General features: G+C 43.0%; 1 protein-coding gene and 1 long non-coding RNA gene across 7 annotated transcripts in view; one reads left to right on the forward strand and one right to left on the reverse strand.

Annotated features, from left to right (window-relative positions):
- GALNT7 (polypeptide N-acetylgalactosaminyltransferase 7) overlaps positions 1 to 18,235 on the reverse strand; it is a 44,822-nt gene extending 26,587 nt beyond the window's left edge. For 3 of the 5 annotated variants that reach the window (XR_014568068.1, XM_083755715.1, XM_083755716.1), the window contains exon 1: positions 17,932 to 18,065. Coding sequence is in view for 2 of the 5 variants with exons in the window: in XM_083755715.1 (XP_083611841.1) it covers positions 17,932 to 18,057 (126 nt within the window). In the remaining 3 variants the exon portion in view is untranslated. Of the gene's footprint in view, positions 1 to 17,602; positions 17,891 to 17,931 lie in introns of those variants that run through there. The other 2 variants (XR_014568067.1, XR_014568069.1) reach the window with 2 other exon arrangements.
- Positions 18,236 to 18,924: 689 nt separating this feature from the next.
- LOC310852536 overlaps positions 18,925 to 23,592 on the forward strand; it is an 84,198-nt gene continuing 79,530 nt past the window's right edge. For both annotated transcript variants that reach the window (XR_014568226.1, XR_014568227.1), the window contains exon 1: positions 18,925 to 19,044. This is a non-coding gene — a long non-coding RNA (uncharacterized lncRNA). The remainder of the gene's footprint in view (positions 19,045 to 23,592) is intronic.

The following is a 23,592-nucleotide window of genomic DNA, read 5'->3' on the forward strand; positions in this document are numbered from 1 at the left end:
GTCCAGGGCAGCTGTTTACCAGCTCCATCTGGTACGTAGGCTGAGACCCTATCTGCCTGCGGACTGTCTCGCCAGAGTGGTGCATGCTCTAGTTATCTCCCGCTTGGACTACTGCAATGCACTCTACGTGGGGCTACCTTTAAAGGTGACTCGGAAACTACAACTAATCCAGAATGCGGCAGCTAGACTGGTGACTGGGAGCGGCCGCCGAGACCATATAACACCGGTCTTGAAAGACCTACATTGGCTCCCAGTATGTTTCCGAGCACAATTCAAAGTGTTGGTGCTGACCTTTAAAGCCCTAAACGGCCTCGGTCCAGTATACCTGAAGGAGCGTCTCCTCCCCCATCATTCTGCCCGGATGCTGAGGTCCAGCGCCGAGGGCCTTCTGGAGGTTCCCTCATTGCGAGAAGCAAAGCTACAGGGAACCAGGCAGAGGGCCTTCTCGGTAGTGGCGCCCACCCTGTGGAACGCCCTTCCAGCAGATGTCAAAGCAATAAACAACTACCTGACATTCAGAAGACATCTTAAGGCAGCCCTGTTCAGGGAAGTTTTTAACGTGTGATATTTTACTGTATTTTTGGTTTTTATGGAAGCCGCCCAGAGTGGCTGGGGAGGCCCAGCCAGATGGGCGGGGTATAAATAATAAATTATTATTATTATTATTATTATAAAATACGCAGAGCCATTTTGAATAATCTAACACGTAAAGATGTAAAGGAAACATCTTTAGACATGCACATCAAAGCATTTGTTCTGAAATAAAGGCTCTGAATATGGGAGGCACTGGCCAGCAAGCTATTTTACTGGGCAGAAGTAACTACCATGCGAGATTAGGAAAACAGATTTTAACCACGTTGCTTCTGATACTGATTGTAATATCTGCATTGCCAGCAATTAAATGGGTATAAAGATCCTTGTGGTGCGGGTGGAGCTGTGGGTTAAACCACAGAGCCTAGGACTTGCCGATCAGAAGGTTGGCAGTTCAAATCCCCATGACGGGGTGAGCTCCCGTTGCTCGGTCCCTGCTCCTGCCAACCTAGCAGTTTGAAAACACGTCAAAGTGCAAGTAGATCAATAGGTACCGCTCCGGCGGGAAGGTAAACTGTGTTTCCGTGTGCTGCTCTGGTTCGCCAGAAGCGGCTTAGTCATGCTGGCCACATGACCCGGAAACTGTATGCTGGCTCCCTTGGCCAATAAAGCGAGATGAGCGCCGCAACCCCAGAGTCGGTCACGACTGGACCTAATAGTCAGGGGTCCCCTTTACCCTTTAAAGATCATTGTGCCAGTGTAGATATATTACCAGTTATACTGGGTCACTCATATAAGTCACGGAGATTGTCACTGGAGGCTCAGTAGCTAGAAGTGCCTTTTACCAACTGCAACTGGTAGACAGATACAGTCATTCTTTAACCAGGAAAGCCTTGCCACAGTAGTTCATGTGTTGGTTATTTCAAGATTGGATTGCTGCAATGTGCTCTATGTGGGGCTTCCCCTGTGCTTGATTCCGAAGCACGACTGCTGACAGGAGTGAGGCCTTGTCAGAATATAACAGCATATAAGAACAGCGCCTACACTTTGGAACTCCCTTACTGTTGAGATCTAGCAGGCGCCTTCACTGTACTCTTTTCAGTGCTAAAAACATTATTGCTTAGACAAGCCTACCCAGATGCTTAGAAAGTTGAGGTAATTTTAATCTGTTTTAGTGTTATAACTTTTGTATGTTGCATAGTATGGTTGTGGTTTTTTCTTGGTTTTCTTAAATAATCAAGTTGTGTATAAATTTTATGAAATTTAATATTTTGTTGGAAGCCACCCAGAGTGGCTGAGGAGACCCAGCCAGATGGGCGGGGTATAATATTATTATTACTATTATTATTATTATTATTACTATTATTATTATTATTATTATTATTATTACTACCTGGAACTGACTATTTGGTGCATTTCATGGCTTTATCTGTTTTTAAGATCTTTCTCCGCTTCAAAATGGCTTATATTGCATGGTGGGAAGAGACTTCTTTACTGTGTTAGACGTGTTATTGCAGAACTGAAGGCAGGAATCAGAAAATCCCAGTTCTTCCACAAATAAGCCACTTTCATCATGCTGAGTTGGCAAAACTAGTATTAACAAAATATAAACACTCATTCATATTCTGGCTTTCCTTTGCATCAAGCTCTCCCTCCCCAATCAAATTGCCATTCCTTTTTACATACGCCTCAGAAATATATTTGCGGATATTTTATTTAAATGTTGAGGTTTGTCTGTTCCCTGTTGTTTGCAGGCTACATATTCTTTCAAGCTGAAGCTTGGGAAACATATTTGCTGGAAAGCAAACTAGGAACCCTCTGTGCAACACTTTAACAAGTAATCCAACAGAACATGCAAATTAATTTGTAGAGATTTTTTAAAAAAAACCCTCAAACAGTGCAGTTTACTCAATATAAGTTCCTCTGTGCTTGCTTCCTTGTAAGTGTATTCAAGACTACAGCCTTAAGCTTTGTTCTTTTCCTGTCTTACTTCATGAGGTTTTGTAGATTCTAGCCTTGGGAGAGTTGGTTGGTGCCAATAAGTCAAACATATCATTGCTTGCTACTATCTATTTGCCTGCAAGGAAGAGGCTTATTACTCAACTCTTCAGCACTTGCCTGTCAAAAAAAGAAAAAAAAGGCGTATGATTTTGTGTCTCATCTCTCCAAAAGACTGCCCTGACATTATTTTTGCTCATTTTTCAGCCGCTCTCTTAAGGCAGCTGCTAGAATTTGCATCTTAAGCTTTCCTTTCGGCAGTACTATTGAAAACATTATGGGGAACATAGAGCACATATTTAATGAATGTGACCTATAACAATCCATTTGTCATCCGAAGACTAAAGCAAGTTGTGCGAGATTTCAAAGTTGTACATGCTCAAAAGGCTTACCCTTCAACTAATTAATTCATGTAATTTTAGAGCAGAGTAGAATCCTGACACCTTAGATATAAAACTGCAAGCCACTAGTTTTGCACATCACAGGCAGCTGCCAACTCTAATGTAGCTTCCCAGACTTTAGTACCATAAAGGAAGAGATTGAGATAGCAATAGCAACCCATATGAAATATGATGTAACAAAAGTGATCTACTTATCCTGCGTATTATTTACAGTACAGGTCACAGATAACCTTGGGCAGTAGAAAGAAGAAAGTGTCTGTGAAATCATAAGGTTACAATAGAATGCAGCTATATTAGAATCAGATCCAATTCCCAAATCGTCTTCCAGAAATACGTTTATGGTGTTCTGGATAAGTATTAAATTCTCCAACCCTTACAGAAATATTTCATACCACATGGAAGTCTTCATGACTGAATTACTTGGGGGTGGGGTCTCTCTCCTTCACTGGAGATCTTGAAGCAGCAGCTGCACAGCCATCTCTTGAGTATACTCAACTCTTAATTTCTTGCATCCAGCAGAGGGTTAAATTAGATGGCCTATGAGGGTCTCCCTAACTTATGATTCTATGAATACTTTTGATGACTACTAATGACTATATATGAAGCATCATAATTATGCAGGTCATTTTATATCTTGCCTTTCTTCTACAGAACTCAATGCAGCTTACATATGATTCTTGGGCAGTCTTCCATCAGTGGAGATTAATTTATTGTTAAGTAATGTGTTTTCTGTCTGTTTTCAAATACATAACTTAAAATATCTATTTGTGTGAGAAATACTTGTGGAGGTTTCAGTCTCCTCCTGAAAATACACCACCCCTTCTACAATCTTCCATGTGCGATAAGACGTTTTGATAGCTCTACACCAGTGGGGTTGGAGGCGGTGAGCTGGAGAACAGTCAGTTAATTAAGGCAATACTGATAAGGGCAAAAATGGGACTCCCCCCCCAACAGAATTCAGATTTCAAATCAGTCAACCAACCTACTTTATGTAACTTCATGAAAAGTTAGAATGGTAGACTAGACAACAAGCAACTGAGAAAACTGTGTGCAGTCATGCTCAAGGATTGCAGAAGAAATAATCAATTTCTACTTTAATACACTTCACATGCAGTTTGACCTAGATTTATGCCTTCTAAGAGAAATACATGACTGAGGTTTGTCATTCTTGTCTGTACTGTAGAACCAGAAAACATGCCCACTCTTATGCATCCAATTTAATAGGAAAAAAAATTCTGGTTCATCAAACCAGTTTGCTCTGACATTTGAACCAGCAAGCTGGAATTTGAGTAATCCCTTCCAACAGATTGCAAACCAGGACTGATTCCACTAACACATATTCTGCGGCATGCATGCATGCATCATTTCTGGTTTCTTATTTATACACGTATTTGAATTTTAGATTTGCCTTTTGCTCTAGTTTTTGAAATTTCTGTTCTTTCTCCCAATCCTGGGAATGCAAAGTGTTCAGACTATTTAAAAATACACCAGGCTTGAAAATTACAGTGCCCATTTATCTCAAAAGTAGTGACATTTCCAGTTGTTGCAGTATACAGATAGAGTCAAATCCCATTCTCCTGGATGTTAATAAACTGGGTTCTTTCCAGTGCAGTTTTTTGTTTTGTTTCAATGCTCTGCATAACTGACTCTACTTTTGTGTACAATCGTATATACACATATTCTGATTTGTAGTGCTCAGTTTGAAACTAAGCTGTGCATTTTACCAGGATTCACCATATTTATTACAGTATCATAACAAAACTGTGCAGTATCCATTATTTCCATTTTACAGGTGCCAAGCTGAGTCTTACTCAAAACTGCTGAGGTTGATGAGGCTGGAGGTGAACTGTGCACTGGGCTCAGAAAGATCTGCTTTTGATTCTTTGGATTATCTTCCATTTACTGATCTTTAGCACATGTTTTGTATATTCTGAAATTAATAAAACCTCATTGAAATCAACAGGACTTACTTTCAAGCAGCATTTTTATTTTTAGGACTCATTTCTGCAAACTATGTGCACATGTCATTCTAACTCTACTACTAAAAACAAAGTTTTACTATAAGATTTTACTCAGCTACAAGTGGGGTTCAGGATTAACACAAGCAGGTCCCTCTAATATTTGAAATGTCAACTTCCCATATTAACTGAGGAGAAAAGGTAATGCTATTTACAAGCTACTGGAGCATCAGAATCAAGGAAAGGAATATGCACCCCCTTGCAACATGCAGACAGGGCAGAGATTAAAGATCTACTGCTTCCTGGGCCTATGCGTGAATGGGCTGGTAAGAAGATCATTCCATTGCTCCTTTCCCATCTTTATGTGGTACTTGCTGGGGGAAGAAAAAAAAAATGTTGGTATAAAATGCACAATTAATGATATGCATAATCAGCAAGTAATTTGTTTAATGCAAGTTTCGATGCAAGTTTTCGATGGGGACCTGGCAGAACTAATTAGTGAAAATAGATAAAGTTATGCATAGGGTGGAGAAAGCGGATAGAATACAGCAGCTCAAGGTCATCCAATATCAGATAACATTAGACTGAAGACAGACAAAAGAACTCAGTCTGTCAAACAGCACATATTTAATATACAGAATTCGCTGCAAAGAGGATGTGAGGAAAACCACTCGCATTTACAGAGGACACGTCTATCAGTGACTATTACTACCAGGGTCAGCCCAAGACACGATGGCCTAAGATGGAAGTCATGACGACACCTCCCCCATTCCATGTACAAAACCTGACCAGGCTAAATGGTTGAATCTTACAACAGGGTCAAAGGACTGAGTGGGCACGGGGGAGAAACACAGAGCAACATAATGTTGTGTTTAGGATTGCAGCCTCAAATCCTCACAATGTTTCCCCTTTCATACAACACTCTCAACCTGATGTGCTCCAAACCATTTTGGACTCCCATCAGCTCCTTCTAGCAAAGCTGCCGCAGTCCGAATCATCTGAAAGGCATCAGGCTGAAGAAGGTTGACGGTCACTTATTTGCCTCACATAAAAAATATTAAGCATAACTCATCATTCTACATCAAAGGCAGGGATTTTAGGACATAATGGAATTCTCTTATACTGAGTATTAAACTAAGGTGTAAAGGGGAGGGCATTACCTCTGGTGGGGGGACATGTTGTGCTCCTTCTGGGGTAGTTTGTCCAGCTTTGGTTCCCACCCTGCATTCAGCTCTCACCTGATTCCTAGAAGCTGCCAGCATGCAACCGTGTCCACCCCCCCAGGAAGAGCTTTGACTGGATGGATAAACCAGGTAAGGGGTCTCAAACCTTCAGTGAGTTTGGGATTTCCCCTGCATTCAAAGACTGGCTCTGGTGGACTGAGTGAACGAGACCAATAGTGGGTCCAACGGTCAGGAAGGTGCAAAGGGAAGTAAGGGGCAGATGAGGCTCATCAACCTGGGAAGACAGCACATCTAGCAGAAGGAACACTCTGGTCCTAAACCTTTGCTGTCTTCTGGCTATACTCATCCGTGAGAAAGGCTTTGGGAGAAAACTCAAGGAAAAAGCCATACTCATTGCCTTGCCTAAGAAGTAAACCCTACACAAATCTGGGGTGGAGTCTCTAAGATGGTTGGATGGTGCCTTGTATGCCTACTTCTGGCAAGTCCTGCAGCCAAGCTGGTGCCAAACATATTGCTCTGCTTTCCATTGGACCACATCCAAGATCCCGAGAGGGCAGTATTGTCTGGGCGGCCCAGGACCTCCATACACACTGCCCAGGTTTGCGTCCTGGGGAGGTCACTTTGGTGCTGCTAACGTAGCAGTTCTAACTTCACCCCCAAAGCCACACTCCATTTTCTCTCAAGATAGACAGGTGCCAACAACGCAGTATTAACAGCCCAAGGTCATATACAACAGCTAAATGCAATACCTACAGAGTCAGACAGATAAAAAGACGGGGCTGCAGAACTGTTCAGAAACTGTATTAAAAAGCTAGTAATACAACAGAATAAATAAATCACATTTTGTTCCACATAGCATTACTCAAATCTCACTGTAAAAAAGAATTACCTTTCTGCATTATCTAGCATTCAATTGTTTCTAAAAGGCAAAATGTTGGTGATTTCCCCCCCAAAAAATATCGAAACCAATATTTTAAGTTCAATAAGAATTCTTCACTGATTGTGAAACAGGGCATATAAACAAATCTCGCAAAAGCAAATGAAAAGCTTTCTAGGGCGAGTTTCATCATTCTCTGCTCTGACATTTTAAAACACAGTGCTAAAGAGCTTATAAATGGACACTTGGCAGCAACTTCAGAAGAACAGAAAGGTGCCTGTGGATTCCTTAACCTTTCTCAGCATCCAGTGAAAAGAAGGTTGCTGTTTCTTCCAAATGCTCTCAATGTCCTTTGAAAATATTACCTTTAACTTATGTATAATGTCGTGAAACTTAATATAATTCACATTTTGTGTGTCTAACAAACTTTATAATGTCAATACAGTAGTTTGATCTATAGGGACTGCTACTCTCAGAGAGAGGGAAGTTGCATGAAACCAATGCCTTGCATAATAGTCTAGCATCATAGTACAGTAGTGGAAGGATAATACATTAAGTAACTTTTGCTGCCTATTTGCAAGTCACAAGTTTACTGAACTGAGCTAGCGCTTCTTAACACAAAACAGGATCTGTGTCCTCTTTTACCAAATTTTAAATAAGCTTTAAGATGAGCCTGTAAAATTAGAATGAGTTTAGCCTGGTTGCTATGCTAATAGGGATGGGTTTATAGAATGTAAATAGTAACTTTAATAAAATAACTGAGTGCCTACTCTAAAGGAAAACTTCTGGAAATGAGCTGTGGCCCAGCATTTTACCAATGTTTTTAAGTCTGACCTAGTTCAAATCTGACCTCAGCCATGAACTCGCTGGATGGCCTTTGGCAAGCCACTATCTCTCTGCTTCAGAAGTCCAGCTTTAATATGGTGACAGTTATGATGGCCTGTTGCAAGGATTAATTGGAGAACATGTAATACTGCAGGATTTTAGGGGAAGTAATATATCAATACTAAGTAATATTATTAAATAATCACTTTTACTTTCCTCATTTTGTTACCTACTTCAGAAGTAGCACAATGCATTTTGTCTTTGTTTCACCATTCCTCTTGGTCAGGCTTCATCTTTGCATATGAAATCTATTGCATCAAGAGCCACGTCTACTATTCCAAGTTTTTACTTTTAAAAAAATAAATCAACAGCCAGATACACTTCAGTGTATTTGACTGCTTGTTTGGGGCATCCAAATAATTATTGTGCAGTCCAAGCAAAAAAATTTGAGACCTGCAAGAAAATACAGGTGGCTACCATTTTGTTCAGGGTTTCTTTTTCTAGCCCCTGTGCACATCAGTAGAGTGCGTCTATGTGTGCCCCGCACCATTTTGCCTTCTTCCGGGTCCAAAAGGACATGCATGTTGGCAATCATGTGTGAACTGGATGTGCCTAAAATGGTTGCTGCCTGTAATGCAGTATATCCTTTACTCACAACCACGCCTGCACCTGTTCAAGGTTCAACCCAGACAGTCATGCCATCCTCTGGACCCTATGAGCTACTAGATATTCTAGCAAGCCAACTCCCCCAACCTTGGTTTTACTTTTCAATCTGACATGCAACAGTTCACAGCTTCTGGAGCTCCAGCACTGACACATTAGGCTTTTTGTGGGTGTGTTCCTTCTTATGGGGGTTTATTTAAAAGTTTTATTTGTATTTTTGTAAAATTTGGAGTCTTCTTGAATGTGCTTTTGTTTCTTGTCTGCTACAATTCTGTAAGTGCACACCTCTTGAATTCACTTTTAGATGGAGTGATAACCTACATAAACAATGTAGCTCTAGAACAGCAAACTGTTTTCTTTACATAACAAATATATTGGGAACATATTTAATTAGTATGTTCCAATGTATTATGATATGTGATGGAAATGGCATGCATGCAGTTCCAGGAGTATCAGACATTTCTTCAATAGTCCAAGTGATATCTGACACAATTAAGATTCACTGTTACTGATTTTGTAAAGCTCACAAATGATGTTTTGCTATATAGTCCAAAATAAACAGAAGCAGTTAGAATTGGACTTACTATTCAAATACCTCAAAGGTATTTTTCTGGATTATTTGTAAAATTAAGAAACTTCAGTATTCTCATGTACAAGGCTTCTTGAGCAACATCTAATGCACGGGTGTCAAACACAAGGCTCGCGGGCCGAATCCGGCCCGCCAGACCTCGTCATGTGGCCCGTGTTGCCGCCGTTCTCGTTGCTGTGCTCGTGCGTCCAGTGCACCATCGCCTGGTTGTGCGCCGTGTCGCCTTTCAGCACGAAGGAGGTGGTGAGCAGAGAGGCCGCCTCCGGAGGTCCCCCGCCAGCGCGACCCCGCAGGCCGCCCGCCTCGTCCCGCGGGCTGCCGCGTCTCTGGCGGCCGCTCCGGTCCGGCGGCCGTGCCGCCCAGCGCAAGTAGCAGCAGCAAGCGGAACGGAGCTGCCCGGCCGGACGCTCCTCCACGCGCCCCGGCAGCCGCTGCTGGTGCCATGCTCAGCCTCCGCTGCGCCGCCGGGCAGGGATGCGAATCTGGCAGATGAGGTGCGTAGGTGAGCCAAGATGGAGGTGGGAGCACGGCGTTGGAAACAATGTGCCAGCAGGGCTTCCGCACCCAGGCGAGGCGCAGCGCTGCCTTCTGCCGGTGGGCCCCACCGAGCCCCGGAGCCCGGCTGGCTGCCTTCCCCGACGGCTGCTTGCAGCAAGGTTGCATCGGCCGCACCGGAGCAAGTGGACGGGAGCCCGGTACCTGGGCAAGCGAACGTCCCCCTCAGCCTTGGCTTGCCACGGAGGGCAAGGGGAGGCGGCTGCCTCAGGCAGCAGGATCCACGGGGCAGCTCGGCCCGTCGTGAAAATGTGCTTCCTCCACCAGCGCCAGATTTGGGGGCCGTGCAGGCGCCCCGAGCCAAGGGAGCACAAAATAATGATAACGATGCCTATTTATTCTATTGGGGGGGCACCAAATTTTGTCCTCACTCAGGGTGGGTGCCATATTACCAAAGTCCGCCCCTGCCCCCCCCCAATGGGATTTGAAATCCAGGGATTTGAAATCCAATAAATTCCTAGGAGTGCCCCTGTCCCTACTGAGTAAGCCCCTCAGCCCCTAAAAGCAGACGATACCAACTTTTCAACATTGTGATAGTGATGTTGTGATACGGTAGCGATATATTGCAGTGTTGAAAAGCAGAGGGAGGAGCAAGCAGCATTGGCCCCCGTCAGAAACTGGGGTGCAACCGGCACATCTCCCCCCCCCCAGCGCCTGGCACAGGGAGGAGGCAGCAACAGGCGGAGAAGGAAGAGAAGGCGCAGACAAGCCCCAGCCACAAAACGCAGTCCGGTAAAGGTGCCCCCAGACTGGGCCTGCACAATATTATGATACATCACCACAGGGGCAGACTTTAGTAATCTTTCATAACAGGGGTGTCAGCCTGAATAAAATATTGAGGGGGGGCAGGTAGGCCCCACCTCACATCACCACCACCACCACCACCATAATTTATTACTGGTCAAAGACCAGCTCGAACCTCACATAGTTTATCACCTGCCACACACACCCCATTTAAATTTCAAAGCCCATCAATTTCGGGGGTCTCAGCCTGCTCAAATATTTTAGGCCGATACAACCGGCCCTTTGAGGGTGACCAAACTGCTGATGCGGCCCCCAATGAATTTGAGTTTGACACCCCTGATCTAATGTAATTAGGTCATATGCAGGTGCTCCTAAAATATCAAAAGCCAATTTGTATCCCTCCATGGAACTTTTGGAAACTGGATACTAGATTTCCTTATTCCCCTGAAGTTATTATCACAACAACATGTAAAATACAGGCAGCAACCATTTTACACATGTCCAATTGATGTGCAACTATGCACATACCCATCGCTGCTGACCCAGAAGTGGCCCAAACATGGAGCAGGCGGAACGGACTTATGTGTGCTCTGCCACCATGTACAGGGGTCAGGAACGGAACTCCTGTGCAAAATATTTGCTGCCTGTAGGTTATTTGGAGGGATTGTGACTAGCCCAAGGTTAGGCCATGGCGGACAGGTTGGAGATTTGCATACAGATCTCAGAATTCTATTCCACTAACACCCAGTGCATTTATTAGGGTGGGTTGATTAAGGCATAAAGAATGTTTTTAATCTGCAAGGAAAAAAACCACTAATTTAAAGCTGTGATTTAACTGAAGTTTCCCACAGATACGTCATATTTTCCTAAAACAATGGCACAAATTAACCACAATGTTACTTTACTGCACAACTAAGAAGCGTATGATTTATACTGTTGTTTCATTCTTATAACCAGGTCTTGCATCTTTTTGTTGCACTGTTTACAGTTTCCAACTTGCTCTTTCTTTAGACCTATAAATGGAATGTCTAAAACATTCGTTTATTGTTTTTCATACACATGGCAGTTTGTATGGTTAAGCGGGGGGGGGGGGGGACCATAAACTTGTGCACTGGAGAATTTCCTCTTTTTGTTTTACGTAGCATGGCTCCTTTCTGTGCAATTCTGCCTTGGTCTAGCCCCACCCTCCTCAAAATAAGTGGCAAACAAGAACGAAATGACTGTGACTGACAAGGTCGCAGCAAAGTCTGACAGCTGCTGGCCAGACTAGAGCACTCACTTTATTTTCATCAGGTGAAATGTAATGGCTATGTTTGGTAGGAAAAGTAAATATACTTACATCTGAGAAGTGCTCAAATTGATTCCTTTGCGTAGAAAAACCTTTAGCTATGCAATCCTAATCTACGCATACCCAGTGTCAATGGCTGGGGGGGGGGGTTTGGATACTGTGTTGTCTGCTCTCTGCTGACTACCACTCGCAGAGAGGCAGAAAGACCACAGAGGAGGCCTAGCTTTGCCCATTCAGGTGGCAAGCTACCACCAACATTTCTTCTGCTGGAAGTAGGCAGCAGAAAATCCTTCAATGGGGTGTTGATGGATGGGTGTCAGATGCTTTGGACTGGCTGGATCTAAAGCCCCATGAACCCCCCAAGAGGTCAGATCCTTGGGCCTCTCAGCCATACCAGACTGGAACCAGATTAGTTGAAAAAAATCAGGAAACCTACCACCTGCTCTGGGCAGCATGAGCAAGTTAAGCTTGCAATTTTCTGGGGCTAAAGTTAGGATTGCTCAACACCCTCAATGTATCTGGGAGAAGCAATGAGCCAGTGTAGAGATTAACTGCAGGGCTAACATGCTTATATCAATATTATTTAGTATTAACCTGATTATTTAAAGGCAATCTCATCATTACTTTTTTTTTAAAGAAAAGATTTTAATCCACCCTGGAATTTAGTTTTATGACATAACGTTCTTTGTCCTTCCTTTTCCTCTTTTCCTCCCATGTCCAGATTCACTTCCAAGGAGGCTGAGAGAAAGGACAGACATGTGTCAAAGGGGCAGCTTGAACTCCTGAAATCTAGTTGCCAACCATGGCTAATCCATTTGAGAATTTGATGTGGACAATCCAATGCTACCACCCTTCTAAGAAATGAAGAGAGTTTTTCATCCTATGGCTAAATCAAATTATTCAAGCAACCAGAAGGCAATGATGTATACACCCTATAAGTAACCAGGAAAAAATGCATAAGGACTGCTTCTCATTTATGACCTGTTCTTACAGGTTTTGTAAGAAAAAAGAAATCTCAGCTATGAGTAGTTGTCACACGAGACTTCTTACAAATGACCCGATATGGCTTTCACTGCTTGAATGAAGCTGAAAGTGTGCATTCAAGGAAACACATCAGTAACCCTGCTGCTTTTCTGCCTGGCACTCAAATTTATTACAGCCCTGATGCTGAAGTTAAAAAGACTTTTCAGTGTTTCATAATCAGTGTTATCATCCCCCAAAGTATACAACCCCTCACCACTCGATTTTTAGCTGACAGATCACTTTTATAGAGAAAATGTAATGAATACTGAAGGCTGTTATAGCAAATATGACACTTATGAAAATACTACAATCCTGTATTTTCTTCTCTATAATGTGTAGTATATGGACATAAATTAGCATATATTACCTTACACCTCTAATAAACCTCATTCTAGCCTTGCAAATAATTCCGTAAAAATGCTTAGCACCTTGTCTGCCCACACATATCTATGATACACCTTTCATGGCACATGATCTACCTTCAAGAAAAATAGCGCCAATTCTTTTTTTTTTCAGTTTGCAAAAATTTCTCTGACTGATCCTAAAAAAGCCATTTTTGCTAGTCACCCATAAAGGAGGAAGGAGCCAACCTAGATTTTATGCAGCTTCAGAGTAGAAGGGGAATTAAGTCAAAGAATCACTATGGGGCAAAGGGTTAACACACAGAGATGAAATTACCCTTTACTTCTCTGCATCTTTTTGATTTTTTTAAAGGGAAAAATCTGTGGGGAACTCCAAATATGAAATTCCCATGGTAACATTCACTTTGCCCTGAGCACTAGTCATAAGCTTACTTTCAGAGCCACAGATAGCTTTCCGAGAAACACTTTTTACTCAGAAGACATTACACCTACTTAATATCATTGGCAGAGATCATAATTTCTTTTCCCCCCACACAGTACAACTTACTAACACTTTTAATAAGCCCTATTATAGAAACAGATTTCAGCTACTTTAAATGGAAATGTCATGAGTTTACAGGAACAGATCTTCACACTGAGGGGAACAGAGATAAAGCAAGATCCCCTAGGGTTTGAAACATGAATTCATGCACAAAACATGCTGGAGTTTCCTTATGCCAAACCCTCTCCCCCTTCAGCAGCCCTTCCACAATCCCCCTTAACGGCACGATTAGGTGGATCAACAGTATCAGCCTTTTAATGTGGTAGCTGCTTTATTATTCTTCCTTTCCGTGTTCTCACAACTTGCAATTTTATTTTAAACGACATTTTCTACTCTGAACCCTAACTTACCTGAGGCAGCGCCTACAACATCCAGTCACTATGGTGAAATAGCTCATTTCTTGCTTACAATGAACTGGCTTAGTTTAATATAGATTCTAAACTACAGAGATTCTCTATAAAAGTTCACAGAGTTGTTGAACCTGCAAATCTGTTTCTTTGGCCTGGCCTCACAGAATACTATTTTTTACAAGCTACCGGCAACACATGTTTAAGAGGAAATTCTGCAACCAAGGTATTCAGCTGTCCAGGATTTCACAAGCCATACAAGTGTCAGAAAGCTGTGATTTATGGCCGTGTTTGAGGCTTGTTCTTCCTTCCATTTTTTCATATTCTATCAGCAATATTTTCCATATACAGCTGGAATTGCACCTCTCACTTTAACAATCTGTGCTCTGTCCATATGTATAACACATTGGTGAGGATGTTATTTTTTCAGTGAACTACATGTAAACCAATTTCATGGCACACTGCCCCAAAAGCAGACAGTTCACTGCTAAACAATCATTTTTTAGAAAACAGCCTTGTAGCACCGAATGCTTCTTTACACAAAGTCTATAGTCCAGCACAGACTACAGTCCAGTATTCGGATAAAACCCTATTGTGTAGGATTGCAACTACAATCAACAACAATAAAAGGAAGTTTCTCTGCAGAATGTTCAAATTATAGTTTTTGTAACATTCATACATGCAGAGGGTCCCAGATTCAATCCTTGGCATCTCCAGGCAGGGCTAGGGAAAATACAGCAGTCTGAAACCCTGGACAGCTGCTGCCAGTCTGTGCAGAAAATACTGAGTTAGATGGACTACTTGGCCTGACTCAATACAAGGCAGCTTCCTATGTTCCTATTTGCCTTTCACTGTCCTGCTGCATTTTACACAGTCACACCTTGGATCCTGAACACCTTGAGAGTTGAACGTTTTGGCTCCCGAATGCTGCAAACCCGAAATTGAGTGTTCCGGTTTGCGAACCTTATTTGGAACCTGAATGTCCGACGCAGCTTCTGAACATTATGGAAGTCAAACGGCCTCTGGAACGGATTCAATTCGACTTCCGAGGTACCACAGTACAGTACAGTTTGGCACAGAGCAAAGAAGACAGAAGCCTGGCAATTCAAGCCCTTGCTCTCTACCCTATAGGTCTTTCAGTATTATAAAGGCAGAACTTTATAAAGATCATGGTTTTTGCAATGGTTAAAAGGAGCCTTTAACATTTTGAAAACAGAAAGTCAGAACATTTATTGGCTTTAAAAGCAAGAACATGTTTATATTGAGGACCCATGCCCAATTTTTTAAAAATTCCACTGATCTATGATGTTAAGGGTTGTGAAAATCACATTTAACGTCCAAATTGTTTTTAAGGAACAGTACACGATAAACAATGGCACCTATAAATTTTTGCATGCAATATTCTCTAGAAACTGATTTCCATACTTACTTCAACCCTAGAGCTCATTAAGTGTGACCTCACTTTAACTGTTCTATGCTGTAAATGCAGCATTGTCATTTGCAGCAATATCCGGCTGGGTTCACTCAAGCAAACAAAACTAAACACTGCTAAGTACTTCTTTAGGGACTAACAGGCAGTGAGGCCAAATATGAGTGCAAGAGCATATGGAGAAAGCCTTAGGTTTTTCTTCTGTCCCTTAGCACCTTCAGTCTGAATAATGAGGCAATGGAAGCACCTCCTCAATATAATTATTCTGCCAGCAAAAACAGTACAGGAGTTTATAAAACTAAAGTCACTGCTCAAACAAATGTGACCTATGAAACTTTAGTCTTTAGAATCCTATGACTCTGGGTTTTCAGGTAAGTTTGCAGATCTCATTAGTCAAAAGCTTAAAAATTCATCCACTATAAGTCAAAGAGCAAATAAAAAGATGGGCCCTGCAGTTCTATGGTCCCTTGAGCCGCTCCAATGCCAGAGAAAGACCTGTTATTGAATTTCCTCTCCCCACTAGCAAAGCAATTTCAAATCCATCTTCATCAGGAGAGCACTACTTTGGCTATCCCTGAACTAGAATATTTTGTTGGTGGAAGGAAATTCTCCACAGCTGGCACTTCAGGAAGAACTGTTTATTGAAAATGAAATGCCTCACAATACAAGGTCAAAAGCATTGTGGCTCATGTGGCATCAGAGCACTGCACATGTATAGTTGCTCCTATATTCTCATAAATGATGTGCTACTAATGTGTGTGTGTGTTATTAAATCTGTATTTCTGCTCTAGGTTTATGATACAGTTAAATATAAGTCTTCACTGAGACATTATACACTAATCTGAAAACAAAGCAAGCTTAAATCATTAAGGAGTCAATTGGAAAAAGGCCAGACAAGAGAAAGTGATGATTTACAGAACCCTTCTAAACTTGGGCACTTATATACATTTCCAGAGGGAGCATATTCTAGAGGTGATGGAAAGCAACCCTGGGGCTGATGTATGAGAGTGTATACCATTAGCAGTTAAATGTTGTGTTAATTATGTTGACTGTATGTACTTGAGTCAGCGCCTTGCCATTAAGTTTAAAAATAAACACACACTGCCACCTAGTAACTAATGTGAAGAAGGCTAAATCTAGCTGATGTGGAAATAACCAAGCACAGTTAAGGAAGTGCACTGCTTCTACTACTTGATTCAAGAAGGAACGTTTTCTTCAACCATATCATGCAAAGTCACAATGTAAGGAGAGAACTGCATCTACAACATTACCCAAACTTAAACATGGTTACTATCTTGTTTTATGGCCCTTACTGTATGCCTTTAACAGCAACCCAACACACAGAAATTCAACCGTGGAACTTTTTCTGACTTTGAAAAACACATTGCAATAAACTTCACTAGCTATTTTTTTCCCTGATTTCGGCAGCAATAAAAGGAGCAGATGCAGGACTTGTAAAATGAGTAGCAACTCTACAGTGTTGGCATTACAAAATTTATATTCACTGATACTTAACACCACCAGGCCTGCTTACGCAGGCTCAGTTTAAACGTGACACCACACGAGAAGAACTTAGCTGTGAAGCCTTGCACATCTGCCTTGTCTCATTTGGACCAGGCTCTAAACCACTACAAATGCACACAAACACCTAAAAGTCCCATTGAACTCATGTAGACTTCTGAACAAGTGCACAGGACTGGACTGCCAGCTGGCAGTGTTTGGTGCCAACATAACACCTGCTGAGTTCAAATTCCCAACATGCTGCAAGTACACAAGCAGGTGAGATGACCTGGTTTAAATGAGCTACTGATGCATGCCATGTTCTGTTCCTCTTATCTGCCAGGTATGGCATTTACACAGGGCTTCACACCACAGTTAGTCCAAGAAGTTTCAACTATCCTTGCGGTAGTTATAGTGGAGCTCCTAATCCGTGATAGTTATCGGGATTATGCATCTTTTGGGGAGTAAAATAAACACAGAGAAAACAGAATATAAAGTAGACATTAATGTGAAAACCGGACCTCCACCACCACCACCCTACTCCATGGGCAAACGGTACACACTCCTAGACCTATAGAAATGCCCACATCTCGCCCCAGCCACCTTCTACTGCGAGTGGGTGAGGCAGTTGGGGGGCCGGTCCCAGCCCAGAGTTCACCGCTCGCCTCCTCACAACCAGCTCACACAGGAGGGCGCAATTAAGCGCAATTGAGAGGTCAAAGGTCTGGGGCGCAGCGGCAGCGCACCTGAAGGAGCCGGGACTAACTTACGGCGTGTGCCTGCCCACCTGCTTGGGGAGCCGGCGCCAGGCAGCTCTTCCCCTACCAGCAGGCGGCGAGGGGGCGCCCGCGGCTTACGGCAGACCCCCCGTCCGAAGCCGCCCGAGCCCCCCTTTCTCAGGCCTCGCCAACGCCACAGGCCTCAGCCTGGGCAGGGACAGCCGCCACCGCCGCCGCCCCCTCCCGGCCCGCCGGCCCAGGCTGAAGAGGAAGGCACACAGGCAGCGAGAAAGAGGGCTTCGGCCCGGGCTGCAGGCAGCGAGGGAAGAAGGGCCGCCGGGGGTTGGGGGTCCGCCCGCCCCCTCTGCCCTCCCTCGGCCGGGAAGCAGCGACTCACCCGGATCCTGTCCCCCGGGCTGGGGTCTTCGGCGCGGGGCGAGAGCGACGACCAGAGCAGCAGCAGCCCCAGGAAGGAGCCGAGCAGCAGCACCGCGCGCAGGAGGAAGCCCAGCTTCAGCCGCATCCTCAGCGCCAGCCCCCCGACGAGCTCCCCGAAGCCGCCGCCGAAGCCGCCGGGCTCCTCGCTGCCGTTCCCACCCCCCTCCCGGCGACTGCTGTTGTTGCTCCTCACTTGTGCCGAGCTGCGCTCTGCGTGGCTTCCCTCCCTCCCCTCCTCCCTCTTTCACTACTGTACTGCCGCCTTTCTCCTTCTCTCTCTGAGGCAGCAGGCGCCTGGCGCCGAGCCTCGCTTGTACTCGCGCTCCCTCCCTGCAGCTTCGCTTCTCCTCCTCACTCCTCCCCTCAGCCTTTTTCGAGCTGCTGCTGCTGCCGCCGCCTCCTCCTCCTCTCCTTCCTCGACTCCTGCTTGCTCTGCTCTCTCCTTGCAAACCCCCCCAAAGAAACTTTTTCTTTTTTTAAAAGAACCTCTTTTTCCTCTCCCCCTCCAACACGCCCCGCTTTCTGGTTTTTCCTGTTCTCTTTGTATCTCCCGTGTTGAGTCTTCACTCCCCCCCCCCTTTTTTCCACCGCTCTCTTCTTCCTTGCTAATGTTCAGCCCAGCTTGCTAAAATGAAGCAGGAAGTCGCCACGGCCGCCGCCGCCGCCACCCCCAGAAGCAAAGGCTCCACGTGGCTGCTTTACAGCCCGAAGGGTTGCTTCAGGTTGACTTTAGAGGCGGCTTTTCGTGTGGGTGGGTGTGAGTGTGTGTGTGTGTGAGAGAGATTGATTCGTCCCCATCCGGAGGTAGCTTTCGAAGAGCAAACCCAGCAGAAGCTATGCAAATACGAGGCTTGCTTGCTTGGCTCCTGGCTTTGGCAAGGTGGAAACGAGGATCAGTGTGGGTTTGCTTGCTCTCTCTGTCTCTCTCTGCTCGTCTTTGGACTGGCACAGGAGCAAATCCAGCGGTAAAAGGTGTGATCAAGAATTGCAACGTGGGAAAGAGTAGCAATGCCCCGTGATACCTTTAGCACAACGGCGATGGCCGTCACAGAAAGCCCAAGATCTCTTTGTGGTGTGCTTGCATGTATGAATGCATGCATGCCTCTGTCTCAAAGGAAGAAGGTAAAGTCACCTTAAAATTAGCTCATAATGCGTTTGATCTGCCTCCCGAATGTATACCTTTTTTTGTCACACAGCAATGCCTATGGGAGAATACAGTAAGCCCCAAAATCGTGCCTAAAGCCAAAATCTCATATAGTCAAAACACATTGGGTTCAATGGCGGGTGGTATTGCCAAAGTCTTTTTCTCAGGTGTTTGCTCCTTTTTCTTTTTTTCCTTTTTTAAATTTGCCAAGCGTGTACAGCTGAATGTGCATGTAAGATGTGGTCTTACCATATATAGTAAAAAGGCAGCTGCCCAAAATGGATCTTTACTCCCCTTGAACTGGTGTAAACCATCAGTAAGGATTCTCCTACACAGGCTGTCTTTCAGCTCAGAAGGGTGAGCTTTATATGCAGGTCCAGAACAAATAATATATTAGGACATTTGCAGGTGGTAAGTTTCATCTGGTCATCTGGCCTTGTGCTCTACTTCTGTTCTTTAAACATCTGCAAGCCGTCATCCCAATACTGATCATGGATGTAAAATTGACAGCATCAGTTGGTTAGAATGGTAACACCAAGGTAGCAGGTTCGTTCCCGATACGGGACAGCTGCATATTTCTGCATTGCAGGTGGTTGGACTAGATGATCCTCAGGGTCCCTTCCAACTCTATAATTCTATGATGCTATGATCGTAGGAAGGCAACCCATCATAATAAAGAATAGCATTCAAAACTGCTGTGGGTTCCTTCCTCTGTTTCCATCCTTGTCCCTTTTTTATGTGTGTGACTTACATCTGAGACAATTTTTTGGTCAAATACCTGTAAACTGCTGAGTGAGGTGGTAACAATTTGTCAATAAATTGTTTTGGTGCTTGAAATATCTGTGCTGTAGTAATGCAAATAGGCAGATTGGATTTGTATATGTTAAAGTTGTGCTAAGGAACAGTTACCCGGCTCCCATGATCAGTGCTGGATTTACATATAAGCTAAACAAGCTATAGCTTTTGGGGCCCCCAAAAAAATTTAAAGGAAAAAAAACCACTGGATGTACATTTTCCAAAATATAAGATCATAAACAAAATAAAACCTACATACAGTTAGAGCTTAATAATTTCACTATTAATATACCGGTACTTCTTAATTGTATTTCAGTTCAACCATTACTTTGATAAAATACATATTTTTTATGTGCAAATGGCTTTAGATACCTATTAGGTCCATAAATTACCATATAGCATATATTCAACACAAAAACAGTGACAATTTGTTGTTGACAAAGGACAGCTGGACATATAAAGGGCCCCATTACCTTCAGTAGCTTAGGGCCTTATCAAACCTAAATCCAGCCCTGCCCATGATGCAATTGTATATTGGATACAACTTGCATTACAGATGGATCTGGCCAGTGTGAAAGTGTTTTTATGGCATCAAGGTCAGCATTGTGGTTCTGTGCCATGGAGTTAACAAATTTTACAGGTTCCAGCTGCAAGCACTTTGACCTGGGATTAAACCTTACTGATATCACTGTGTTTTATTTCTGTATAGGATTGTGCTGTATATTATTGAACCTTACAACTCTTCAGTTTCCTGCTGATGGTCCTGGGGATCCAACTAATCCCTCCCCCATTAACTTAATATTTGCAGTCTTTACAATACAGCAGCGTGGCGTCAAAACTCAGCAAGCTCAGGCTGAAGCAAAATTAAACCATTGCTCACTTCTTTTATTATAGACTACTTTTTTTTTCTTTTGTAGATTAACCTGATACTTATTCTTGGCATTTTGGTAGCAATCTCCCCAATAATTCATAGGCAGTATTTTAGAAAAATCTATTTTCAGAAATGTAGCTATGCCAACTTATTATTATTGCTCTGTTGCTTCTGTGTTTTTTGGAGTAATATATTTAGCTTGCATTAGTAGAGGGGTAGAGTATGTGCTGTACTTTTAAATCTTATGCACCTTGCAGAAATCTGTGGTATCTGATACACCTGGAAATCCCTTCCAGGTTATATTTTATTTTAAAACCAGAGTAAGTTTTGTGTGAAGAACAATATGCCCTGTAAGAGCTTCAGCTTGACACATCTGAAAAGCAAAATCTTAATTTGTTTTCCAAATCTGGCTGAGCTCTGCCAGCAATGGGAGCTATTTCTGCTGTCTGTAAAAATTGCTGTGTATCTCTCCATAAAAGGTTTAAGCTGCTGTAAAGTTCTCCACAGAGTACAAATACCCCAGATATTGCAGGTGATCATCTTTACATGAGTTTATTGAGAGTACAGATTATTGAATATTGAGATAGATTATAAAAGTATAAATCTTCACAGGCTTCGTCTAAAGACAATACTTGGCTAAGGCTGCAGTCTTAATAAGCACACTTACTATTGAGTAAGCCCCAGAGTATAATGGGACTTGCTTTCAAGTAAATATGATTGTATTGCAGTGCACATCAAATTATTCCTGATTCAGTTTCTCTCACTGTAATTTTACTCAGCAGTCCATGACAATTGTATCAGCACAGCATTATCTATTGAAAATCTATCATCTATCTATCTATCTATCTATTCATTCAATAGATAATGCTGTGCTAAGATACGTTGTCATCTCAACCCAATATGTATTCTATATATATAAAATCTTAAACAGGACCACTCCTATTAGGAGGTGAGATTACATTGCAATATTTTGCTGTAGGTCCCACTTGTTATGGGAGATTATCTGCCTTTGCCATATCCAGAGCTGTGTGTTACCCTCAGCCTCTGTTGTATAGCTTTAAAAAAATCAGGTTTGGCATTAGTAGCTGTCTGACATCATGTAAAGGTTTGGCCCAATACCTTTTGTTGCCTAAGATGGAGCAGGAACTGGTGTTTCCCCACCCTGCTCAGGTCAAGGTGCATGCTATCCAAGACTGCTCAGCTTAGTTTGACACCAGAGGCAAATGATCCAACAGGCTAACCTAGTTGCAGCAGTAGAAACATTATTCTAGTCAGCGTTGGGTATCCCTAGTGGCAGTTCGGCGGCTGCCATATAAATTTCCCATGATGCCCTTGGTAAAGTAGAGAAACACTGCATTGGGGAAATTAAATTTGGGGCTCCTGATTGTGCCACTGACCACTGGGGAGGAAATGGTTTGAAAGTGGACCAAAGGGCTGGCTTCAGCAAGTCATGGGCCTTGCTATGGCACAAAGCCCCGGACAGGGATGCCATGTGTTGATCACAGGCCTGGCTTGTCCTTAACGTTGTAAAGCTACATGGTTGGGCTTAGTCACAAAGAAGCAGGTTTAGGACTGCAGCCTTAAACTAGCTATCTAGGCTAACTGTCCAAACCCTAACTTGGTATTGTTTTCAATTTATGATATATTTGGGAAGCAATCCATTGGTTACCAATCTACTAAATATTTTCGAAAGCTGTTTTCTGTACATTTTGACACCTCGTAAGATAACGTAACCGAGGGTTGCTAAACGTCTGGAATTTCCTAGACATTTAGCCCTTGTAAACAGCGCCTGGGTAGAAATAGCTGAAATGTCTGGGAAAATCCATAAGCAAAAAAGCTCCATAACTTGGGGCAAAACTAGAAAAGCTCAACATTTTGTGTGTGCCGATTTCCACTTTTTGAAATATGGCAACCCAAATTTTGCAGTACTGTTCCTGAGATCAGTGGTGTCTGTGGATACAATTGGACACCTTTTGAATGATGGACTGAAACTTTCAAAACTGCACTTATTTTTGGTTTCTTGGCATTCTGGAGTGACACCAAGTACGAGGTTGCTATTAATAAAGTAAAAGTTTTATGCAGGTTAAGTATATGGCAAAGATGGGATGCAAACACACAGTAAGAATTTGCAGAGGGACCAGTTGTGTTAGTTGGTTGCAGCAAAAACAATAAAGAATCTTGCCACATGACTCTTTGTTGTTTTAAGAATTGTGTGTCTAGGCCAAAATATGGAAAACAGAATGCAAACCTGCTGGTTTTGCTTGCTGTTTGATACAGTTTAATTGATGGTTTAGTGTTATTATATGGCTTGCTTGCTTGTTTTTAGCTGTGTGTACCTGCCTTGAGACAGCATGGTGAAAGGTAGGCAATCAATCAGTAAACACAGCAATTGGAAACTCTGTCAAAATTCTGTAAACAGAGGCTTAGCTAATGCAGCCTAAAAAAACTTTAAAAATGTTATGCATCCTCTTCATCCTCTTCCTTTAGCCAACTCGTGTCATGGAATTGTAGAGTTGTATCCAACTCTAGTCATCTAGTCCAACCCCTGCGATGCATTTCATTTTAGAACTGGCTATATAGGCATTGTACAAGCTGATAGAAAGAAACCTCCCACAGGACAAGTTTGTCATAAAGAATAAGCAGAAAGCAAGCTGGACTGCTTTATTTACACAAATTTCAGAATGTGTCTTGATGCAAAACCTTGAATAAATAGACCACGTGTTCATTCTGTAAACATTAGTATGAAGAATTGCCAAATGTAGAAACTTGGTTACAAACTACAAACAATGTAGGTGGGGTGTTTTTTGTTT

Source organism: Podarcis gaigeae (genome assembly GCF_964106915.1).
Source record: "Podarcis gaigeae genome assembly, chromosome: 9".
NCBI lineage: Eukaryota > Metazoa > Chordata > Lepidosauria > Squamata > Lacertidae > Podarcis > Podarcis gaigeae.